Source organism: Cyclopterus lumpus, chromosome 4 (genome assembly GCF_009769545.1).
Source record: "Cyclopterus lumpus isolate fCycLum1 chromosome 4, fCycLum1.pri, whole genome shotgun sequence".
In the NCBI taxonomy this organism is placed as follows: Eukaryota; Metazoa; Chordata; class Actinopteri; order Perciformes; family Cyclopteridae; genus Cyclopterus; species Cyclopterus lumpus.
The window spans coordinates 14343822-14369003 of NC_046969.1; the positions used below are offsets into that span (position 1 = coordinate 14343822).

Genomic DNA, 25182 nt, shown 5'->3' on the forward strand with positions numbered 1-25182 from the left:
TCCAACTTGTCCAAGTCCACACATAGAACCTAACATTCATTAAATTTATTTCCATCCAGTTCAACAGCCAATGATTTCAAACCCAGGACCTTTTTTGGCTATGAAGAGACAATAATTATTTTACTTTTATTTGTTACATTTAATTGTCATTGACATTCTAGTAGCAGTTTGAATTTTAATATAAAATATATGACAGCAAAGTATGTAAATTGTTTATATATTAACTGCCCCAAACTGTATAATTGTATAACTGCACAGTACATACTGTATACAATTGGTATGTAGTATATATTAAGTATTCTTAGGAAGGAAGTAGCAGACCATCAATTTATGACATTAACAATAAACTGTATTTAATGTATAATGAGGTAAGAATTGGATCATGCATCCCTTGTGACAATAGCCAAGCGCAACCATACAAGTAAATGAACAGACATTGGATAAGAAAACTGTATTTGTTTAGTTAAGAAAAGAGAGACATTTATATATACACTTTTGCCTCAGAATAAAGGAAATGGCTTCTTTTCTTATTTATAATCTGCATTAAAATATTCTGTCTCAACCATACTCTACACTAGAGCATAAGAGCTGGTGTGTAAATTTGTAGATATTTGTACAAAGAAGATGTAATTAAGTAAAAGAGAAAAGGGGATGATTAAGCAAAATGATCATGGCAAGTCACAAGATTCTCCACCAGCTTTGATCAATTTGCTTACTGTGGTGCGTGACCCTTAACGATGACACATAGGTACGTTACATGAAAACATTTTTCATCCTGTGAAGGTTATCCATCCTTTTCAATCCTGCCATTTCTTTTAAAAGCCAACGGGCAGGCTGGAGAAAAAAAGTTGATGTTCTATAAAGAAGCACAGGGGCACATGACAATACATATCCAGCAAGGGCAAGGGACCTCGTGCAGTTACATCTTGATCAAAAAGGGTACAAATGTAACAACTTCAAAGACAAAATAAATACGATTAATAAATTCCTGTACAGCCAGAAGCAGATTTATGATTTCGGGTTGTAAAGAAAATGCAGCTTAATTACAGTTAAAAGGGCCAAAAGAACAGCAAACTCAGATTAAGGAGAAGTTTATAGAATCTTTCTTGGAAAATCAGCATCCTGATGGAAGTCCAGTCGCCCCAAATGTTGATCAAGACCCAAACAATCTGTCAGGAGAGAAGACGATCAGCAAGTTAGAAAAGCAAGAACTTCATCAATGTCTAGGATTCTTAAAAAAATAAATATTGTTGGACATGTAAGAAAGCACAATTCAACAATAAAGAAAGATGAATGAAGGAAAGTAGGCTTGATAACATAAATATAATAAATAAATAAATAATAATAAATGTATATCAGATATCGCACACTAGGAAGTAGTTTCTTACTCTAACTTGAAACAAAGTTTAATAGTAGGACGTAGTAGGATGATTACACGATACATTGGTGATTATGGGTCTTGCGTGGGATTTATTGAGAGCAAGACATCTATTCTTTAAAATAACATTTTGGGACAGAACTTTTGAAATCCCATCATCACAATAATGTCAGTGTTTTAAGACATTGTAGCCTATTCACTACCATGACCAGGATCATGTCGATTACTCACACAACCATGCAGAACATCATGAAGACATTCCAGAGAGCGATGAAGATCCGAAAGTATCGCAGGCTGAGCAGAAACTCTCTGATGTTGTCACCTAAAAGACAAGTTTGATGGCTGAGATTTGAGAACTTAATTTACCATAGAACACACCAGTTTATAATTCCCCCCCCCCCTCCCCCTCCCTCTCTCTCTCTCTCTCTCTCTCTCTCTTCAACACACACCTGTTGTCGGTGATCCGGACTCATCTCCAAATCCCTGAGACTCCTTCCTTTTGCTGCAAAGCATCCATAGTTAAACTTCAACTGGTTGCTTTGTTAATTTAGCTTTGTAGCTCTGATGTGAGGTTTTAAACTGTGTGACCGTAACGTTAATACTCACAGTTTGAAGTTCAGCACAGCCCCTGCATTCACCAGTAAGGTCCTGGAGAGCACAGAGAGACACACTGTTGATAGGTAACGGGAGCTGTGTTACCTGAGCTAATGCTTGCTGGTGAGCTGGCATTAGCCCAGAGCTAGCTTGTTATTTAGCTAGCGTGATACACCGCCATCGAACCAGCAACTCATTGCAAAATAACACACACAGTGAGAACATTTATATTAAATACAAAAGTATATGTAGTGATACAAGTCAGAAACCGGACCAATTACCCGAATATCAACAGATCTCCGATCATTTTGATCAAATCACATCACAGAGACGCCTCACTTCCGTGTTCGTTCACGCAATCAGGAATGTGACCAATAGCATCTCAGAGCCTTATGTGGGGGGGTTAATGCCCGGATGAGGGCTGTCAGGTTTCAGTTATATAGTGGTGGTTTCAGTTATAGCAACAATAAATGGTAAAAGTCATAGTTAGAAGCATGGTTGGGATGAATAAGATGAATGTACAACAACATACAGCATCTGAAAAGTTATACCTCAAAGACTAAAATTGGGTTTTCAAATAATTTGAAGGATTTGCTCCATGTTCATTCATTCAACCATGTTGGGCTATAAATCCCCTCAAAACCTTTTGGATAGTGTCAAAAACAGTGAACTATTTTGTTATGAACTTTAACTGTATTTGGTTTTTACCACGATGCAAAAGTAAAACACATGTAATTGACCTAATAAAATAACATAATCAAGAGCAAATATATCAAGAAGCAGGGGCAACATTATCTTAAAGGAAGGCTATTTGGCATGAGGTCGCATCTTGCTGACCACATTTTAATGGATTTGACTTCGAAATAATAAAACAAAAATGTTTAAGTGGACATTTGGGAGCTACGTTTTTAATGTTATGGCTTGGGCTCCCCCTTTTGGTTGCTGAGGTAATTGCTCTTATTATTGTTGTTCACTGACTAAAAGCAAAAATAGAAAGATAAATCAAATATATTCTAAAAAACGTACATTTCGGTTGCTGTTATGTAAGTAGGTTTAGGTAACATTGCGCCTTTAATCACAACGTGTCTGCATCATCTGGAAGAATGTGAACAACCAGTGATATCCCAATGTTCGCTGCAGCCTCGGTGCAGGAGCGCATCCGGATTGTGGAGTGTTTTTATAAGAGGGGATGAATGAGTCTTTGTCCGTATTACAGCATTGGACGCTTGTCTCTGCTTTTGTTGCGTGTATAGGCTACAATCAAACCTCCAATCGCGTTGAGACTCAGTGAAATAATGCTTTTGTGGACGATGAACACCAAAGGACAAACCTTTTTTTTTTCCTTTCAAGCAGCTGATATCGACGTGGTCTAATAAGCGGAGCAGCTGGCACGGACCGCAGATGATATTAATGATGATGATGATGATGATGCTGAGACTGTGGAGATGAGTGGTATTAATAGGAGGGCTTGAGTGTCACAGGCTTTCCACTGTCGAGGGGGTTTGGTGGTCCAGGTTTGGGGGGGCTTCACAATCCAGACTGCGCAGTTGGAATAACAATTTGAAGGAAACGAACAAACAAAAACATTAAAAACAGGGGTCACTGTTTATCAGACAGGCAACATGGAAGTCTTGGCAGCTCTTAATTTGGGCGATTTTGCCCAAATTTTCTCAAAAATGGGAATGTTTCCCGTATTTGATCTCGCTTACTACATCGTGTCGATCCTCTACCTCAAGTATGAGCCAGGTCAGTGGGTTTTACACTTTTTTGTTTGTTTGTTGTTGTTCTTTTTCACATTGCAGGTGTTCTTTATTATTAGATATATTATTATCTATGAGCTATTTCGATTGTTGTGTTGGCATGTATGCTGTCCACCAATCAGACCTGTGCCTAAACACCAATTTATTTACAGCAATACAAAGTTAATATCTAGAATGATATACTTAATAACATAGGAGTTTAATACTTAAACTGTGATACGTTATTTGTGGTATAACCATACATTGCTGTGATCTCCCTATAGGGACTTTCTGTTGCTGTTATCTCTATAGTACCCTGTCCTTATAAAGCATGACCTGTTACATAAACTTCAACAGAAGCACTTACAGCTCTGCTGGCTTGGTGTGTGGGAATGTCTGTTCCTGCAGCAGCCTGACCTCATTTACACTGAGGAAATCACTGGAGTGGATTAAACCACTCCGTTTTGGGTAAAGCCTAATATTTTCTAAGATTTAACTTATTTGAGCAATAGAGCCTGAGGAGGATGAAACCTGAGAAAGGCCTGTGCATACCAGAAACTTATAGCAATAAATAGAAGATCCTGAAATAGACAGCGTCAGTGGCCCTCTGAAGCTCCTCTGCTGCACACGTTTAGGCTGCAGTTGGGTATGAATGTTGAACATGAAATAAGCTGTTGAGCGAGTAGCCCATGACTTCACGCCTTCAAAACATACTAATTTTCCTCACTCTGACATAAAAGTTCAGTCATTGTTGGACCATTTTAATTTGGTGAAGATGGTGGGAGCACCAAACGCATCTTAACCTGAACTCCACAACATCTAAAAGTATAAAAGCATACAGCATCAAATCCTCCACAACAGCTTGTTCGACATATTGTATGTGTGTTTTCAAACCAAATGATTTGGATGTAACATATATCCCTCAACAGTGTTGCTTCAGACACTTTCAATGAAGAAAACTAATACTATTAAAAACAATTGATACAAATATATTGCATGAGCTACCTGGAGAAAGTTAATTTATATTATACGATGCATTTCCAGTGTCACTGTATGTAGGTCTACTGTGTCACAGTATGTAGGTTTACTGTGTCACTGTATGTAGGTCTACTGTGTCACTGTATGTAGGCCTACTGTGTCACTGTATGTAGGTCTACTGTGTCACAGTATGTAGGTTTACTGTGTCACTGTATGTAGGTCTACTGTGTCACTGTATGTAGGCCTACTGTGTCACTGTATAGGCCTACTGTGTCACTGTATAGGCCTACTGTGTCACTGTATGTAGGCCTACTGTGTCACTGTATAGGCCTACTGTGTCACTGTATGTAGGCCTACTGTGTCACTGTATAGGCCTACTGTGTCACTGTATGTAGCCTACTGTGTCACTGTATGTAGGCCTACTGTGTCACTGTATAGGCCTACTGTGTCACTGTATGTAGCCTACTGTGTCACTGTATAGGCCTACTGTGTCTCTGGAGAAATTGCCTCAAGTGATGTCTTTTGAGTAAACGTTGTTTGAGTCTGAAGACTACAAGTGTGATAGTGAAAAAGGTCTTAGTTAGAAAGAAGTGCCTGTAGACCTCTGTTGTCTGCTCCTCATCTCTGCTTGAGGCGAGCAGCTCAAAGCATTAAACGCCACTCGCATAACCCTCCTGAATACCAGACCAAACTCTTGGTGGTTGAGTTGCATTTCGGCTAATGTAGGCGCTAGGTTTTGATAAAGGAGCAGAATGCATATATTAAGAAGAGATCCTTTTTTAAACTGTCCATCATGAGTCCGACAAAGTTAAAGGAGTGCAATGCTAAATCAGTGGAGTATTTAACAGCCACAGCTGCATACAAATATTATTACTGTGTTAGAAACGGATGTGAAACTATGCTGCCTCTCATATTGGTCACAGCAGTAGAGTTAAAGGCGACTGACTAACTTTACATTCAACACATTTGTTGCATTGTACATTAAATTAGAGGAAAAAGAGGTGAAAAACACAGTGTGCTTGTTTTTAATTCAAACAATCTGCATTTCTGTATTTTAGAGTTTAAATCTATAATTTCCTCAGAATTCATGCAAATTGTAACACGTTGCTCATAAAGCTGAGTGTGTGACTGTAACCTTTATCTAATTTTACTATCAAATATCTCACGCTGCCTACACATTTGCAACATTTTTTTATCACAACATGTGTCTGAGTGGAGAGTCACAGTTCATGTTAGAGGAGCACATGAATGAGTTTTGGGGGTCAAAGTGTGTGTGTGTGTGTGTGTGGTGGTGGTGGTGGTGGGGGGTCAAAGGTTAAGACAGGCCTGACAGTTGCAAGACAGGAGAAGCAGTTGAGCAGAATATATTTTTAGGGCAACATTTCTCAGGATCAGATTGCTTTCAAAGCGAGCACCAGTTTCAGCACAACACCCTCACCCACCTGCTGTTGGAGATTTGTGCGGTGAAGCAGCCGCTCTTCACATCTCCTTTTACTAAACGTCTCTAACACTGTAAAGTCTTTACCCGAATGCTAACATATAGTCCTTAAATCATATCTATCTTTGCATATAAATATATCATATTTGTGTAGTTTGTCTTTAGTGTTCAGATTTCATTCATTATAGGAGTGAACGTTTGCCTTGTGTCTTCTAAATGAGTTATTATTACATCCGGACACTTTAGTAACTGAGTACATTTATTCAATGGTGGCACATAAGTATTTCCATTTCATGCCACATACTTTGTATCGTCAATCTTGTGGGATAGAAGCATATTTATTTGACAGCCATAGTCACTTTTCAGATTAAGATTAATTATTTTAATAATTTGTTTTGCTTCCCCAGAGTGAGTTAATTGTAACACAGCACCAAGCATTCACATTATTTATATTGTTAGCCGCCGTTTATCATACCGTGCGTTTTTATTTAGGAATGTGCTCAAACTGTTGACTGGAGCTATAATTGAATGATTTTGATATGTAGTTGTAGGACCAGGGCGTAGCATGTAATATCTATACAAAAAGAATGGTCATATAAAACATATACAATCAGTTGAATACATTATAAAGAGCTGTCTGTTCTGCTCACATCTGTACATGATAAAGACTTAGTCATCTGTTGAGTTGGTGAACTGTCAACTCATAAATGATTATAGAAATCCTGGGTCAATATTAGGTTATAATAAAAAAGTGGAATATCAGGGCGTGGACTGAACTGGTTGACTGGGTGTGGACGAAGATTCAGCTCATAAACACACAAGGGATCCACTGATAATGACTTTTGAAAGTCATCACCAACAGTTTTGCTCTTAAGGAAGTAACAGAAAGTTGTTTTAATAATGATGAAATGTATGATGCTTTTCAATCAGACCCTCGTCATTTTCAGAGCAGAACAAAGACATCCACATAATATTGTTTTGGTCTGAGCCTCTAAACCAGGAGAGACTGTACAAGGAGACTGCACTAATTTTCACAATTTAATCTTTTAACTGATACATTTAGACAACATTATGAAATTAAGGGATCATTTTGTAAAAAAAAAAAAAGCATTAGATTTAAAAATTAAAAACTTAGGCTGACACTGTTTTGTAAGCAAATAAATTGAATATGATTCATGACAGTCAATCATTCCGTGATACAAAAATGTGCAATGAAAATGGGATTTGTCAGTATTTCATGGTATATAGTCATTTAGGAACCTCCAAACCATCGGGTTGACGTCTGATCATTAGTAAAAGCCCAAAACATCTTATAATTCACACGTGTATAAAACTCCACCACTTTGCCCAACACCTAACTCACTCTCACTCTGAAAATCCCTCTGGACCACTTGCTGTGATATTTTAAGTGTTGGAGGCGGCCTGACAGCTCCTCCTCTGTGTTGCAGGCTCGGTGGAGGTTTCTCGCAGGAGTCCGGTGGCCTCGTGGCTCTGTGCCATGCTCTACTGCTTTGCCAGTTACATACTGGCAGACGTCATGCTTGGAAGCAGCCCCCTCGACTATTTCCAATACAACAGCCACATCCTGTTGGCTTCAGCTGTCTGGTGAGAGTCTTCAGAACAACGTTGCCCTTCACCAGGGGAAGAGACGCTGCCTTATGGGACCATCACATCTTTATTTCATATTCATGCCTTCAATCTTATGTGTGATAAAATGATCCCCTTCCAGTTTGGAGGTCAATCCCATTTTCCTTCTTTTCCTGCTTTTGAGAAAAAGAGACTTTTCAGACGTCTTTGAAGAATCAGTTCAGCCATATCACTAAAGATAATTACCTCCCATATCACCAACTTCACTCAGGATATCTACAGCCTGCAGGCTCAGTTAGTGTGCACTTTAAAGGAGCATTGTGTAGGATTTAGGGGCATCTAGCTGTGAAATTGCAGATTGCAATAAACCAAACACACCTCTGCTCAAACTAGCTGAAATAATTGAGAGTATAAACTAATGTGTACAATGTAAATCAAGTGAGGAGTAGAGTCATTTTCTCAAAGACTTCTATACAATCACTTTTTTTTGCAATCAGAGGAGTCGCCGTATCGCAATAAGAAAGAATGCAGGTTTAATGCACTTCAGCCAGTGTTTGGTTTTGTCTGTTCTGGGCTTCTGTAGAAAAAGTGCAATCTAGTAGACTTTGTGAATATGCAGACATTCAAGGCTCTTTCTTAACAAATGAGAACACAGTGATTCTTAGTTTCAGGTGATTAAACGATGATGAAACCCATTTATGAACATTATATTCCATTTCTGCTCACATATCCAACATAATCCTCCCCTCGCTCTAATATCTTGTTCTTCGCGGGTCTTTCTCAGGTACCTTGTGTTTTACTGCCCACTGAACCTCTTCTATAAATGCGTGGCTTTCCTGCCCGTTAAGCTGGTGTTGGTCGCCTTGAAGGAAGTCGTCCGCACTCGTAAGATCGCCGCTGGTGTTCACCACGCCCACCACGCCTACCACCATGGCTTTTTCATCATGGTCATCGTTGGATACGTCAAAGGTCAGTGTCTTGAGTTGTAAATGTGTTTATACTGTATAACACGGCAGGTGGTTTTGCGAAAGTGGCAATATATTATGCAGTATTACAGTTTCAGATCAGCAATATGGTTGTGGCACAAAATGTAGTCATGTTTAAAATAGTTTTAAAAAATGTTTCAGAACAACCAAAATTTGTTGCGTTACTCCATCACTGAATGAGAGATGATGAAGAGATTCATTGTGATAACAAACAACATGAGTATCAACTTTCTGGGGACAATTAGTGACTATTCTGTAGTCTGTTAACATTGTGTGCTTCTTTTTGTGCAAATATTGGCAGCTTTACCTTCAAGAAGGTTGGCCTGCGATGAATGAATTATGTATCGTCTACCAACTATTTTCTCAATGAGTCGATTCATCGTTTGGTCTGTACAATGTCAAATAAATTGGGAAAAATGCTCATCAGAATTCCCTAAAGCCTGAGGTGATGATACCAGGTACAGATATTTAGTTTATGAACACATAAGACAAATAAAGCCATCAAATCTCCCTGCAACTCGGGAGTGTTTGGCATTTTTGCTAAAAAATAATACTTTAATGATTAATTGATGAATTGTTGCGATGTATTATTATTTGTCTGTTGGTCCACTAATTGATCAATTGACTAATCATCTCAACTTAAAAGTCTTAAATGCTGCTCGGTGAACCTCCAGGTCACTCGTGTTGAATGACAGCTGCATTCAGTGAGCCACCTAAACATGAATGAACTTCTCATGTTCATGTCGGTGTGCACATGTGACATTCCTTCATGTTTGAGTAGGACAGTGCCAGTGTTCACAATCAGTGCGTTGACATGCACTTAAGTAACAGAGAAACCAGGTTATGTGGATACAAGTTTTAAATTAGAGCCATTTAAAAAATAATAAAAATGTTAGGTATAAAGTTATAGTCAGTAAGTGCATTTGACAAAAAAATGCATATGAACAATATTTATGTTTGAAGCAAGAAAAGCTCTGAAATGTCTGTATAATGTACCTCTGATGTCTTTGTTGCACACTTTAACCACGTTTCCTGTACTTTTTCACTGTGAAACTATCCAATAGTAGAGACATGTCCATAGAAATAATAAATATAAAGGATTGTCCTGGTCTGGTCTTCACAATAGTGAGGCCCTGCAGGCGTCCATGTTGAAAATAGGGGAGGAAAGCTGAAGCCAGATAAGAGCAGTCAAATGAAACACAGACTTTTTTTCCCACTGTCTATTTTTATCTTTACAGGTTCTGGGGTGGCTCTCATTTCTAATTTTGAGCAGCTGCTGCGCGGTGTGTGGAGGCCCGAAAGCAACGAGATCCTCAACATGTCATTGTAAGTCTGAGTTATAGTGACTACACAAAACAGTCAGCCGATATGAGCAACACGGCAGGTTTGTAGATAATGGTTTGACTCTAGTGCCCCCTAGTGGTAACATTAAAATGGCGGTTTGACAGGCTGGAATGAACCTAATGTACACACTGCCAGGAGAAAATATCTTATCCCCTAAAAGAAAAGCCTGGATTCATGTTTTTATAAACTTTATTGCAAGGGTTTGATAAGCCTACGTGAAATTCGTCAATATAATGAGAAATATTCAAGTATCAATCAACAAATTCAGCTAAACAATGAAACATTCAATTGGAAATGTAAATGCTAATAGAATCACAACGTTGTAGGTTGTCACACTTTGTGTAATGAATAACTTTGTTGGTCTCAAGAAGAAGTTTACTTTACTTCATAGATATTATGTTGAACTTTTCTCTTGTCTCTGCAGCCCGACCAAAGCCAGTCTGTACGGAGCCATCCTCTTCACCCTGCAGGAGGCTCACTGGCTGCCAGTGTCCAAGAGCACCCTCATCCTCGTCTTCACCCTCTTCATGGCCACGAGCAAGGTAAGACCAGCCTTACATTTTAGAATCTGGTTTGAATGCGAGACGATCACAGTCTTCTGCGACTAGAGAACACACTTCTCTGACTTTTTTTGTCACTTGCAAAGAGCAGAAAGTAGCTACATTTAGAAAAGATAAAACAATGTTTTACTGGTTTTATTTAGTTAGAAAGGACAATTACAAATGAATTCCCCCTTCCAGTAAAATATTCATATAAGTTGGTAGATATTTCCAAAATGTATCCTGAGCAAACCCTGTAGCTGTACTGTGCTGTTTCAGTGTTCCCCCGAAATGTTTATTATGCTCTAAATTAGGTCTTTAGTGCATGTCATAGGCATTTTGTGCTTCTTTCATTAAAGATAGCCTGTGGACATTTTGACCGCTATTAGTAATATATGGAGTTTGAATGTTATTTTTGAGCAGCTATGGTTTGTTTGTATTTTGTCCCAGATCTCTGATTGTATTTCTATTTAATTCAAACATGTTTTCAAGATACATGTTAGGCCTCTAGGATACCCATAATTTATTTTGGTGAGAAACAGTACATATAAACTACACAGGTCCCCTTAAAAAAGGTAACTCCAGCTATTTATTATTTTACTTCCATACAGTTGGAAAATGTGCAGGACAAATTTAAATACAGAACGGTCAAAACTGATGCAGCAGTGGCCAATATATATCTTGATTTGTCTTTGTCTCTGGTACAAATACAATCTCTCATTAGACCCTCCCTGCCTTGTAAACATCTCCTCTAACTGACACCCTCTTCCTTCAGGTGGTGATGACGGCCCGACACTCTCACGGCTCCCCCTTCGCTCTCATTGAGTCCTGGGTTTCCCATCTGCTGTTCGGTTCCCCTCTGGGTGGATCTGAGGAAGACCACCACCATCCCCCCGCTGCCGTTCCATCTTCACCTCTCAAAACCAAGGAGGAGCTGAGCGAAGGTGTCCGCAAGAGAAAGGCCAAGAAAGCCGAGTAGGATGCCGATCTGAAAACTGCATCATGGCCTCTACATGATGGGACCTCCCATTCCATTTTAGGGAAAGGGGCAGTTAACCAAATGAGACCCTTTCTATTAGAGCAAAATGGTGCTTTCTGCCTTTTACACAGAACGAGAACTCCGTAAATATCACAAATGTTTCACACTTCAACTGAACCTGGACATTTTTGAACATCTGTGCTCAACACTGTGTGCTGATCCACGTTTAGCAGCTGTGTGGTCGTTTCAGGATGGCCTCTGTTCAACACATCAGTAGCTGTGTTTCCGGATCTTTGTGATTTCCACCAAACCGTATTTCAGTTCAGAAAGAAATAGAAAATACAAATTAATCTGACCCTCAATCAGAAATTCAAACGTGAGTAAAGCGTCATGTGAAAGAACATTGCTGCTTTTTACATTGAGACGATGACAACTTCCTGTCTATAAATAAAATCAAGAGAAACATGTCTCAGTATTTTTTGACCTTTGCTTTTTGGCATGTTAACTACTCAGAAGTAATAAACGCCTTCATTACATCACACAGTCTCATGATGGAACAGAATGAGGATATTACATAATTATAACCTCAATAAATTCTCAAAATAAGTGGGAAAAATATATTTGTTTAGGTTTTGGGGACATTGGGTTTTCTATAAAGGATGCTTAAACACATTTTTTTTTTAAATAACTTAAATGAAAATATTCAGGGTTGGATGTATTCAAAATGTCTCATCAAATGTTTGGACATGTTTTATTGTTTCTCGCTTTCCAAAACAGAGAACACAAGCGTCAACCTAAAACTGAAACATGTACTACACTGTATGATGCTATTTTGTAATTATAAAATATTGGGCTGTTTAATTCACAATTTTTTATTTTATTTCAACCAAGAAACAGATTTAAACTAACTTATTCAAATTGTTAACGAGTGTCTTTATTTTGAAGGAATAAGTCACTCTCGCTGCACTAAAATTCTTTATACAAGTTGATTTGTTATAAGAAATTTTTTTTTAAAAATATGCCCAAAACCCTGGCAGATGTTTCCTCTCAGCTTCTCTATACAATATTCAAAGCATTAATACAGCATATCGTGGAGTGATGTCTACCTGAGCAGAGTGAAGCGGTGAGTGTGTTGTCTTCCAAGCTTCTCTGCGCTCTGTTTAGTAGGGCCGGCTACATGTGCTCGTTAGTGCTCGGCTAACGGACACTGTGCTCTTAATGCGGTTAAAGCTGAACACATCTGACTTGATTTAGACTACAATGACTTGGTGTGATGCTCTTGTTCTGAGCTGGAAAGCAGCCATCAGCTGGTGACTCCTAACCGGGTTAAACAGTTCTCACTCTGGAGCTCTGTGAAAGTATTTTGCCGCTGGCGCCAGTTTCAAACACTGAGGAGTATTTATTGTATTGCACTTATTTCTAGCTGTAAAAAATAAGTGCCTAAACTCCACCATTTAAAACGTGTTTAAGACCAACACTAGGAACCAATTGGCAGTCTCTGTTATGTGACTTTGAGGCTGTTGGGAGGTGGAAGGAAAGGTCACGTTCTGACAAACTCTTGTCGCACAAGCAATAAAGCATCAGTAATGAAGAGGAGGTTGTTACGATCGACCTATGACCTTAACATTCCTCACAGTAGCAGAGAAGATCGGGGAGGTAAAAGATCTGTTTGCTGCAGTTTCAGGTTACGTTTGTTGCACTGTTGGAGCTCTCAAAAACCAAAAGGTCTATCTATACTTTGTTGTTTTAAGAATGACATGGTATGATGAGAAAACTGGATCATTTCAAATTTAACTGCTCACAATTTAAAAGCATTGAGAGAGTCGTTGTCATGCTGAATGTTATGGGGATCTGGGTCTAAAACTATGCAAATTAAATTCCTTTTGATCAAAATGAGCAGCTGATAAAATGTTGAGTCTTGGAGTTTGCTGTAAACAAGACTGTCAGATAGTGTGGAATAAGATGATGTTAACAACCTTAAATATACTAAAATTGGAAACGTGGAAACTATATGTTAAGAGACTTAATTAATAAAGGTGGGATTCAATTCATACTGACTTCTCGGTCCCACAACCATGCTGTTTAAAGACAAGAAGAAAGATCTCTTCAATGTGTAATTTCTTCCTCTTTGGAGTAAAACATTCAGGTCTCCAGCATGACGCCAGAAATGAGCTTCTGTGTTTGTTTTTCCAGAGTGAGACGTCCCTGCTCCTTTGGGCAAGGCAGCGAGCCGGCCAGGACAGAGAGAGAGTTTAGTGAAGGTGGTGAGAGACTATCAAAGTGATCTGGGACAAATACTTCCCTGCAAGGAATGTAACCAACATCTGCTGATCACATTACACACGCACGCACGCACGCTCTCACTCACACACACACACACACACACACACACACACACAGAACAATTCTACGCACGGACTGGATCTGAAGTTGAGTTGTACTTCTCGTCTTATAAAGTAACACTTCTGTGTTACTTTATAATTATAATTATTTATTTTATTTTATTTATTCAGATGTTGGAGGCTATTTCAAGGCAAACATTGAGTCTTTGTAAACCTTCTGCATCAGTTTCACTAATAAAACATATTGGTTACAGTGGAATGCATGTCAAACACAAACTTTGTGATTTAATTAAAAACTTTAACTGATCTGGAAAGGGTTAACTTTTGTTTGTGAGTGCAAACACACCTTATCCTACAGTTAAGGCACAAAGATTATGATGTTGTTTCCAGTTTTAGTAACAACTAAACAACAAGCCAGTAAGTTAATCAACCAGAAATCCAAAGAATGGAAGGTCTCCAAACAACCAATTAACTAAAGAATTAAGGCACAGTTTTTGCCAAAATCAAGCACTATTATTTTAACTGAAAAACACAGAGATTATAGGGGAGTAATATGTTGTGCAATCAAACTCCTATTCCCGTTACTTCAACTGTTCCCAATAGTGGTTTGCAGAGGAGTTTTAGGGGAAAGGATGGGGATGTCAGCCAGGCACGGGAGGTGGGAGGTGGAGTGTGTCTGTGTGTGTGTTCGTGTGTGTGTGTGGTGGGTGGTGGGTGGTGGGGATCCAGGTTTGCAGGAGGAGCACTCAGTCTAAAGGCAGAAGAGAGAGAAGAAGCTGTACCTGAAGCAGCATCTGTGAACATAGACTGAACCATGCTGTGGTTTCTGTTGCTGAACTGTGCGCTCTGCATGGGAGGACACGCTGCAGCAGGACAGAGAGGTGAGCATTGTTTGAAATATGTTGTAGTCTTTTTTTTTTGTTGGAAACAATAAAGTACAACTTAATTGATCTTTATGGGGAATTAGAGGTTTGGGAAAGAAGTACGGATGAATTAAAGTTGCCACTGGCCTTTGAATCCAATATAGTAAAGGATTTGTGAAATGGAGAAATGGTCAAAGCAAAATGTCTAAAAAGGATCTAAACCTCTAAACATCCTTGAATTAGGATTTATTTTTGTTGCTTATTTTAATTTTCACCTTTTTTTCCTTGTGATGGAAATGAATATTTTACTTTTCAGAAAAGCTCAAGAGGAGTTTGAGTTGTGTGCCTTTCTGATTACACATCTGTACTTGCACAGGATAAGGAAAAACAATTACTGACATCTTCCTGTCGTAGAAAAGAAAGTGTCTTATTTACGTTTCTATTAGCGACGAGAGGGATTTATCTCCAGCATCTTGTCTCTCTGCTGTGGAATCCATTCAGTAAACAGAGTGGCTGCTAATGGGAATAACACATTTCCTGTGCTTGACACTCAGGAGGTCTCTGCCCTCGTACGGCTCCTCTGGGGGAAGCGGCGGTGAAGGGGGTTCAATTAGCACAAGCAGCATGTTGCTTCAGGATGTGAACACACCTGAGCATCCCATCCTGTTTGCAGATAAGATTCATGAATCTGTCTTCCAGGGAAGCTTGAAACATTTTCGCTTCCAGAAATCTTGTATCATTCCATATCTGGAAAATCAATTTTACAGCTGCAATCAAAACATCTCTGACTCCAGTGAATGCGTGGGAGGTGGAGACCAGCTGCGGTGGCTGAGGAACGTCAGGTATTAGACTTTGATATTCAACAGGCAGTGTCTCATGTCCTACCGGAGGACACATGTTGTTCCCCCACACATTTCAATATGTTCTCCCCTGTGAGCTTCTGGTCCCTGATGTTCAGCCAACAGGAAGGCCTACGAGGTGACATGTGACCTGCTGAAAAAACACCTTGACATCAGTTAATTGTAAGATTACTCATCAGCATCAATCAGAGAAGGCAACACAACTGAAGTATTAGGTTTCGTTAGTTAAGTGCAGAGACTGTTCTTACATGATCAGCAAAGAATAAATAAAAGTGTGACCGTCAGAATGTGGTGGATAAAGAAATTCAAACTGCCTCAGAGTCTGCATTTAATCCATTAAGGTATTAATTCTAACTATAAGGTTGTGATACATTTGGTTTATCTTGAATTAGTTGCAATGATTTTTTTCTTTTTAGATGGAGAAATCATCAGTCAGATTAAAATGACGAACCTGGCCCTGGCTGAGATGAAAGAGCTTCTCAAACAACAAGTAAATCAGTTTTAACATTTAGACAGAAAGCATGAAGTTTAGAGGTATCTGTTCATAATGCTGATGATTTAGATTTTGATTAGGTTCTCAGCGAGCTGCGACAACACTTTACTGTTGTAAACATAACAACTTTTTTTTTGTATTTTAAATGACCACGGAAAATAGTTCAGTGTCCGTTCTAGACCGACTCTATTTCTGTGGTTTTCAGATTAAAGATGAGACTAAAAGAGTTAAAACAACATTTTTCAGATATAATCCGATGCATTTAAAATATGGAGATACAACTGGATCTTATTCTAATTCCTTTATATTTACACTGGTGTACCAGACGCCTCTATTTCTAAAAGTATAATAACAGCTGGACATTTGAGTAGATTCCGGGTCGAGGTATCATACAAACATTTCATTGATTGTTTTTCCAGATAAAAGAGATTGTATTTCTGAAGAACACCGTGATGGAGTGTGAAGCCTGCGGTGAGTTCACCCACCAAACACAAACTCTTTTCAATGTTTTCCCAAAACTTTTTCAACTGGATTTGTAGCTTCACTTGTCGTTCAGATGATTCAAAGATGATGACGACAACTCATTTTTGCACCATTCAACACGGTTTGAAGAATGGCTGAATTTTTCAAGGACTCTTCTTTTATAGTTTTTCAGACTTTCAGACATGTCGAAGAAGAATATTGAGAAACAACAAACCATATATATATAATATATATATGTTGATGGGAATTTCATATCATCATACAGACCTGATAAACTGCTATTAAGCTTCGGATATTAAGCTTCTCTCTCGTCAGGGATGGGAGGAATGCCGACTCGGCCCTCCTGCGTGCCCAACCCCTGCCCCCCAGGGGTGAAGTGTAAGGAGATACCTCAGGGTATAAAGTGTGGGCCCTGTCCTGACGGCATGGAGGGCAACGGCACCCACTGCACTGATGTGGACGAGGTACGCAGAAATATCATACGATAGGTCACATCGTACATCGCTATGATGGTAAAGCGATTGGTGTCATTATTTAATGAGAAGGGTTTTCTTCTGCTTTCACACGTTTCAGTGTCTCAAACTCACTTAACACGAGACAGGCACAACTACATTCTAGTTACTAGAAAGCCAGCTGTGTCTCATGCAGACACTAAAAGGTGCCTTGTGCGTGGAGGGGCCATTACAAAGCGTTGGTATTCGACGACTTGGGAGTGAGAACGGGCTGGTTAGTGTGGGAGAGTTACACCTCTTTCATTCTTATTACCAGCATAGCGTTGCCCAATTTTAACCAGGGTTCTAATCTGTATTAATAGTTGAATAAATGTTATATATAATCTGCCTAAATAAGTGAAAAATACTTGAGTGGGTCTTTAATATCAAAACTCCATGACTTTACCGTTACTCAACTTCAACATGTTGACTTAAACCAAACAGCAATCTGAACGTCATCGTCCAACAGAACCAGATTTGGGTTATTGATCAGTGTGTTTCTGTCTTTGTTGTCGACAGTGTACTGTGATGCCCTGTCACATGGGCGTGCGTTGCATTAACACCTCCCCGGGTTTCCGCTGTGGTACCTGTCCTGCTGGATACACCGGCCCTCAGGTCCAGGGCGTTGGCCTCGCCTACGCCACCGCCAACAAACAGGTCAGCAGTGAACGCAGGAACACACTCAGAACCTCTGCACTCCTCTCACGAGGAAACTACGACAACTAAAGAGGAAAACAAAGGGAGAACTGCTCATAAATTATGATACAACACATTCAAATGACAAAGATTTTATATATCAATAAAATCAACTAGCCCAAGAGTTTTAACAGTTTCTTACTATTGATCCTTTTTATAATTTATGTTGATTGTGGTGAAGCCAAAGACAATTTTCTATTTGTGGACCATAACGTTTCTGACTAATCAACTAACCAACTAACTAACTAACTAACTAACTAACTAACTAACTAACTAACTAACTAACTAACATATTAAACTGTTATGCAAGATAAATGATGGTCCATATTAAGATTGATAATTCAAGATTAAATCACCTATCTATGTAATTACAATTTTAAACTGAGCTATGAAAGGTAGCAAGATACTAATACATTAATTGAAATAGTATCATTAAGTTATATATTGCTGATAGTTTTTGATAAAACCTGAGGGAGATGAAAGTTTCCCCTCTGCACCTGAAGATGTTTGTCTTTGCTTCTCACCAGCTCCTTTCTAAATGAATCTCCCCCACCTCCTCTGTCTCTTCTGTATAACAGTACGTCAAACAGGGAGCTCTGGTCTGTTTCAGCACCACCTCAATCCTCGACACAGGACTGTCTTCGCTCTGCTGCACTTATTTATGTCTCGATGTGGAAGCACATTGAAGTTATCTAATGTTCTTTCCATCTGTTTATGTCCTATCAAGGTGTGCAGAGATATAAATGAGTGTGAGGGCCTCAACAATGGAGGCTGTGAGGACAACTCGGTCTGTATGAACACCCCTGTGAGTATGAACACTATAATAAAACACTGAAGGTCACATTTGAGGAAAATTCGCTGTTATATAAAACCCTGCAGCATGGCATTTACAAGATCCCACTGAGTCCGAAGATAAACAACCAATGAGAGCTGAGGACAAGCAGCTGTCAAGTTCAGTGCCCCTCAGAGTCTGATCCCGATGCATGGAGGTGCCCTCTAGCGCCAGTATGCGACACACCGCTCTCTCAGCTAACTCCAATGTAAACAAACCCGCGACTTTGTTAGACAGTCAGAGCAACAGCTGATGTATTAAGAGTGAGATAGTCCACACAGGGCGGGTGGGAAGGTCAAACCACGCTCTTTTCCTAAACCAAACTTCCTGTGAAGACGGAAGTTAATTTAGAAAAACCACAAAAGCATATAACGAGTTGAAAATGACAGGCCGTCCCTGACGCTAGTGGGGAAGCCTACCTAGAGCATCCTAGTTTGAAGCTTAGGGCCACTGACTGAGCGTCTGTATTTAACCAGTTAAGAGTGAGAATGTGCTGTCAAACTAGGCAGCACTGATCAAATGACAAAGAAATGTCAGAAATATATTTCAGTGTACTGTTTAGCTTGAGAGAAAGTGCTCCACACAGTGGGAGGCGCTTGATTTTGGCTCAACTGTTTGCAACATGGCAGCCGGGTCACAAAAGAATAAATGAAGTCTTGGTCACAATCTGTGTCACACTGTGTTTTCAATGTTGAGGCAAATTATTATTAGCAGAAACATATTATTGACTCATATCATTCATCCATGCCGCCCTCATATTTTGAAAATGCACAGGCTTTAACAAAAATGTGTGTTTTAAAAAAAAAATATATATATAAATATGATATATTTGAACTGAAAATGTCCATGTCACGTTGGTATAGTAAGTCGTAAGTCAAGGAGGTTCTGTTTCAGCCATACTCCTGTAGAAACATACGCAGAGGGGTCTGAGTCCTCCGTGTGTCCACAGGGCTCGTTCAGGTGTGGTCCCTGTAACGCGGGCTATGTTGGGGATCAGCGGCGTGGCTGTAAGCCGGAGAGAGCCTGTGGAAACGGCCAACCAAACCCCTGCCACACCAGCGCTGAGTGCATTGTCCATCGAGAGGGTCGACTCGATTGCCAGGTGAATAAATCAAACATTCTGCTCCTATTCATATCTTTATGAGCAAAATGTTTCACACTGAAGCAGCCCCAAGTAGAAGTGAGGGATTCCTTGGTTTTAAAGGATTTTAAACTGTGACGATCTTCATTATCCACTTAATTGAGTTTTAAATGATTCTCTGTGCTAAATTTTTTTTTACAATAGGGACTTATTACAATTGAAATTGATTCGGGGTGCAAAACAGCTTCATCATAGTAAATCATATTATACTTATCTTTTGACCCCCCAAATCTTCACTGCATTGCTTGTGTAAAATCTAGCGAAATATGCTTAATTTACTTCCACAAGTTCTTCTACATTCAAGTTTGTACAAAGCTGCTGAACATTTCTAACCCAACTATTTTAATGATATTCCACTTATGCCCGATATTGTGAAATCAAAGGTCTGTTTGAGCACTTGGTACTGTATGCAGGCCCAATGAAAACAGTCTGTGTCGTACATGAAACATTATCCATCCGCACAGTGTGGAGTCGGATGGGCCGGCAACGGCCTCCTCTGCGGGGCTGACATTGACATCGATGGTTTCCCAGATGAGAGACTGGCCTGTCCTGAGAGGACCTGTAACAAGGTGAGTCTCCATGACTACAAGCAACCACAATCTAGCCATCTGCAAATAATACATATTCACAGGTCTTATGTAGATGTGGATACAGAATAAACAGTATGTTGTGATGCCAGCTGAGGAATTGTACATTTGTACTGATATAAAGTTGATTTCAGTTGAAGTCTCTTTTAAGGCTGTGGTTTGGCGTTTTAACTGCTTTAGAAACAAAAAAGTGTGGCCATAATGGGACACCAAAATTAAAAATGTCTTTAAGTTTTAGCAGTATCTAAATTGAAGCATGTTCTCCATGGTGGAAGGAACTGATCTATAACTGTATATCAAGCACACTTTTGACTTAATTGGATCTGATTCCAGTCTACTTTAATAGAGAGTTTTCTTTCTTTTCAGGATAATTGTCTCACTGTTCCCAACTCTGGTCAAGAAGATGCCGACGGCGATGGAATTGGAGACGCCTGTGATGAGGATGCCGATGGGGACGGGATCCTCAACATGCAGGTGATGCAGAAAAGACAGCGATGGGATTTTAAAAAAAGTATTCAGAAGACATAAAAAGGAATGAAAAGCCTTCGTTTATCTATGCTACAGGATAACTGTGTGTTGGTGCCCAACGTGGACCAGAGGAACATTGATGAGGACGACTTTGGCGACGCCTGCGACAACTGCCGCGCCGTCAAAAACAACGACCAAAAAGACACAGATGTGGACAAATTCGGGGATGAATGTGATGAAGACATTGATGGGGACGGTTAGTATTCTACATATCTTTACACCCTCTCACGTCTATGTGGATTTGTTCGTAGATCAAGTATTGATGTTTTGAATCACGAACGGTACATTCAAAGCTGCAAATGTTTTGTACTAATATTTGTTAATACTAATATAAGAGAGGCCTATAATGTGAGTTATGATTGTACAGTTCTTTGGCGCAACTAAATTAAGGCTATATGGAAAAAACAGAACAAATAGAGCTTCAACAAAGTGGGCACGGGAGTGCTATGAAGTCACCTGAACATTAACTGGTTCCCACCTTAATCTAAGGAATCCCAAATCGCCTGGATAACTGCAAAAGGGTTCCCAACGCTGACCAGAAAGATCGAGATGGAGACAAAGTGGGAGACGCCTGCGACAGCTGTCCTTATGTTCCAAACCCTGACCAGGTCACAAATCTCTTTTTTGTGTACAAACTGTCGCCCTTAAATCAACAACATATATTTGAGTCTGATGAGCCAAAGCACATACAGGTTTAACTCTTCTAGCAGAATAGAGAAAAATGAATACGGCACAAATAGCATATGCCAAGTAAAGTGGAAAGTTGTGGTTGCAACTTCAGCAAAAACGTAAGCAAAGAGGGAATAAAGCCTCTTAAAAAAATATATGACAAATATCAAACATTATTACTCAACAATGAAAGTTAAAGTTTGAGTTTAATAGTCTAAACTCAACTACCGGTAATCTGCTTCATGTGGACTGTGTGGTTTTATCAGATTTTAATGACAGTGACTTGGTAACGAAGGAGAAGCAACAACTAACTTAACACTAACAATAATTAATGTAATCTTTCTCAGACGGACGTGGACAACGACTTGATTGGCGATCCCTGTGACACCAACAAGGACAGGTACTGTGTGACCTCATCAATCACATCACATGTATGTATTCTGAATGATCGGTGTAACTCGTGCACTGGAGACCGAAGTATGCATGTACCAGTAAAAGTCTCTCACCTCCAGTGATGGTGACGGCCACCAAGACTCCCGGGACAACTGTCCAGCCGTCATCAACAGCTCCCAGCTGGACACCGACAAGGACGGCATCGGAGACGAGTGTGATGATGACGACGACAATGACGGCATCCCGGACCTGTTGCCACCTGGTCCCGATAACTGCCGTCTAATCCCCAACCCTCTGCAGGAGGACTCTAATGGTGGGTAACGCCCCAAACTACATCTAGGAAATAACAAATGAAGAAAAGGTTTGGCTCCAAAGACAGTCTTCATATTTATCTTTTCAGGTGATGGTGTGGGAAACATATGCGAGAAGGATTTCGACAACGACACCATCATCGACACCATCGACGTTTGTCCAGAAAACGCTGAAGTCGCCCTCACCGACTTCAGGGAGTACCAGACAGTGGTTTTAGATCCGGAGGGAGACGCACAGATCGACCCCAACTGGGTGGTGCTGAACCAGGTTAAATGTTTCTTCCACTTTTGTCTACGTACATTTTGTCTCTCAGAATCCGAAATAACTTGATCTGATTACATTTATCTTAAATCCACTCTTTTGTTTGTGTAGGGAAGAGAGATTGTCCAGACCATGAACAGTGATCCTGGGTTGGCCGTTGGTAAGAGCATTACATTTAAAGTCCACATTTTAGGAAATTGGCATTGGCTCTCTTGGCGAGAATTAGATGAGAAGATCGATACCACTAATTTAATCCCTGGACCTAAACCTCAGTGGGATAGGTACTGGACACACACAAAATAACAATTGCAATTACAAGAGAACTTGGATCACACTTTAATTATATTAGTAACGTCTCCACCAACTGCAGGGGATTAAGTGTATTCCTGAACATGGTTGATTCAATGTCTCCACCAGGATACACAGCTTTCAGCGGAGTGGATTTTGAAGGGACCTTTCATGTAAACACGGTAACGGACGACGACTACGCAGGATTTATCTTCGGGTACCAAGACAGCTCCAGTTTCTACGTGGTGATGTGGAAGCAGGTGGAACAGATCTACTGGCAGGCCAACCCGTTCAGAGCCGTGGCCGAACCAGGCATCCAACTGAAGGTATTTGACTGTTCCACCGAGGAGAAATGTTGTAGAAGTTAAATGTATTAGCTTTTAGGAATACCACTACCAATTTTTAATCGGGCTCCATTTATATTCATGGGTTTAATATTGGCTAATATATTAATGAATTAATAGATCAGTTGCAAGCCATTAATAAGAACAACTTTTGGGTTGCTAGGTTGTGGAAAATCTGTTCAACCACTTGACCTGCAATTATAAAACCATTATAAACCATGTCAAGTTGTAAATGTTAGTAAAATGTTTATGAAGTCCTGTTGGTCCTAAATAGTTTTACGGACACCCACGAGAGTTGACATGCCATGCTGCCCGAGGACATAAAAGATCAGACTTCTTGTCGCTTGTGCTTTTGAAAAGGCTGTGAAGTCAAACACGGGTCCAGGTGAGAACCTGAGGAACGCCCTGTGGCACACCGGCGACACCAGTGAGCAGGTCAAGCTCCTGTGGAAAGACGCTCGCAATGTTGGCTGGAAGGACAAGACTTCCTACCGCTGGTTCCTTCAACACCGACCCGCCGACGGCTACATCAGGTACTGACCGAATTTAAGGAATACACACAGTCAGGTGATATTTTGTCATTTTCATATCCGTGCATTCAGTTTTATGTCCTTATTGGCCTAGCTTAGCTCAAAGACTGGACGGTGGAAGAAACTGCTCCCAAAAGAACATTAAAAAACTTCCCAGCTGCTTCTAAATGGTCTCAGTTTCTAACAAACCTACACATCATAAACCAGTTTGTTGCTGTGTGATGTTGTTACCTTCTCTCTGATCGTGTGCAGAGTTCGCTTCTACGAGGGTCCCAAGATGGTGGCGGACACAGGCGTCATCATAGACACCACAATGAGAGGAGGTCGACTGGGAGTCTTCTGCTTCTCCCAGGAGAACATCATCTGGGCCAACCTGCGTTATCGCTGCAATGGTGAGAGAAGTTTCCGAAATCAGGAGATTTAAATGAGCATTAATGTGTTTTTAGTACTTAAGGGACATCACATTCAGTTATCGCTGAAGTTAAAAACAAATAGCATTCCTGTAAATTTTACTCATCTGTCATACAAAACTTGTAAAGAGCATTCTGATAAATTTGTTTTTGCTGAAAATAGCCAAAAGCAATACAAAATAGAGATATGAATGCAGCCACAAATGTCACGAGTTGTTTTCCTGCTCCATGTTGAGTATTTTGCCCTTCGGCTGCTCAAACTGTGAACAAAACAGAGATTTCACCTCCTGTGGTTTCTCTCTTCAGACACTCTTCCTGAGGACTTTGACACCTACAGAGCCCAGCGGGTCCGGCTGGCAATCTGATGACAACCAACGAGCCCAGGGAATTCTGGGAAATGCTTTCCAAAGCACAACTGGGATCAGAAATAAAATCATCCCTTTGCAAACATTTATTTAAAGAATTTCCAAAACACCAAGATTAACAAGAGTGGTAATAACGTTTGAATTATAAAACGGTTACCAAGACAAACAATTGTTGTCATAAATCATTTTGAGACAAAAGATTATTGTCCACTGTATATTAAAATTTCAATTTATACTTTTGAAAGAACTATTGCAAAGATTTAACTCTCACTAATAAATAAATGTGGATTTCGGTACATTTTGTGCAGCATTTTAATTAATGTATCATTGTACTACCATTAACAGTGGCTTCACAGCTGATTGTGCATATTTAAAAATACTGATTATAGTCTTGAATCAATTATAATAGAATAGAAGCTATAATAATATATTATTAGCAATTATATAATTAGCTCACTTTAATGTGAGAGCTATTTTTAAACATGTCAGATGCATCAAGTGTGGAGAAATTATTTCTAAATTTGTCAATTGTTTTTGATAATGCAAATACATTTAAAATATTTTCATCATGAAAAGCATCTTTAAATTAAGTAAATATAAATGTAACTTAGTAACGTTAAAGCACAATCATATAAAAGCTCTTCTGCAAAAAAAAGGTCAAACGTTTGATTTTAAGTAACAGACGTGACTTTTTTCAAACTCGACAGCTTTTAGTGGAAATCAACATTCTGA

The 25182-nt window shown here is 39.6% G+C and overlaps 3 protein-coding genes across 3 annotated transcripts; 2 read left to right on the forward strand and 1 right to left on the reverse strand.

Annotated features, from left to right (window-relative positions):
• Positions 1–327: 327 nt before the first annotated feature.
• On the reverse strand, positions 328–2362 carry smim7 (small integral membrane protein 7). The gene is made up of 5 exons (XM_034530796.1): positions 2254–2362; positions 1985–2026; positions 1828–1880; positions 1610–1700; positions 328–1169 (listed from the first exon to the last, which is right to left on the reverse strand). Exons 1-5 carry the CDS (start codon positions 2277–2279, stop codon positions 1154–1156), a joined length of 228 nt encoding a protein of 75 aa, XP_034386687.1. The 5' UTR covers positions 2280–2362; the 3' UTR covers positions 328–1153.
• Positions 2363–3104: 742 nt separating this feature from the next.
• On the forward strand, positions 3105–12030 carry tmem38a (transmembrane protein 38A). The gene is made up of 6 exons (XM_034530818.1): positions 3105–3718; positions 7576–7732; positions 8499–8683; positions 9939–10026; positions 10469–10586; positions 11359–12030. The coding sequence occupies exons 1-6, from the start codon at positions 3595–3597 to the stop codon at positions 11560–11562; spliced, it is 876 nt and encodes a 291-aa protein (XP_034386709.1). The 5' UTR covers positions 3105–3594; the 3' UTR covers positions 11563–12030.
• A 2688-nt stretch (positions 12031–14718) lies between these two features.
• On the forward strand, positions 14719–24460 carry comp (cartilage oligomeric matrix protein). The gene is made up of 19 exons (XM_034530817.1): positions 14719–14785; positions 16044–16117; positions 16540–16591; positions 16919–17067; positions 17614–17751; positions 18518–18595; positions 19572–19724; positions 20228–20332; positions 20717–20824; positions 20915–21074; positions 21368–21486; positions 21895–21947; positions 22060–22253; positions 22341–22519; positions 22625–22673; positions 22931–23127; positions 23506–23678; positions 23928–24067; positions 24392–24460. The coding sequence occupies exons 1-19, from the start codon at positions 14719–14721 to the stop codon at positions 24448–24450; spliced, it is 2247 nt and encodes a 748-aa protein (XP_034386708.1). The 3' UTR covers positions 24451–24460.
• The last annotated feature ends 722 nt before the right edge of the window (positions 24461–25182 follow it).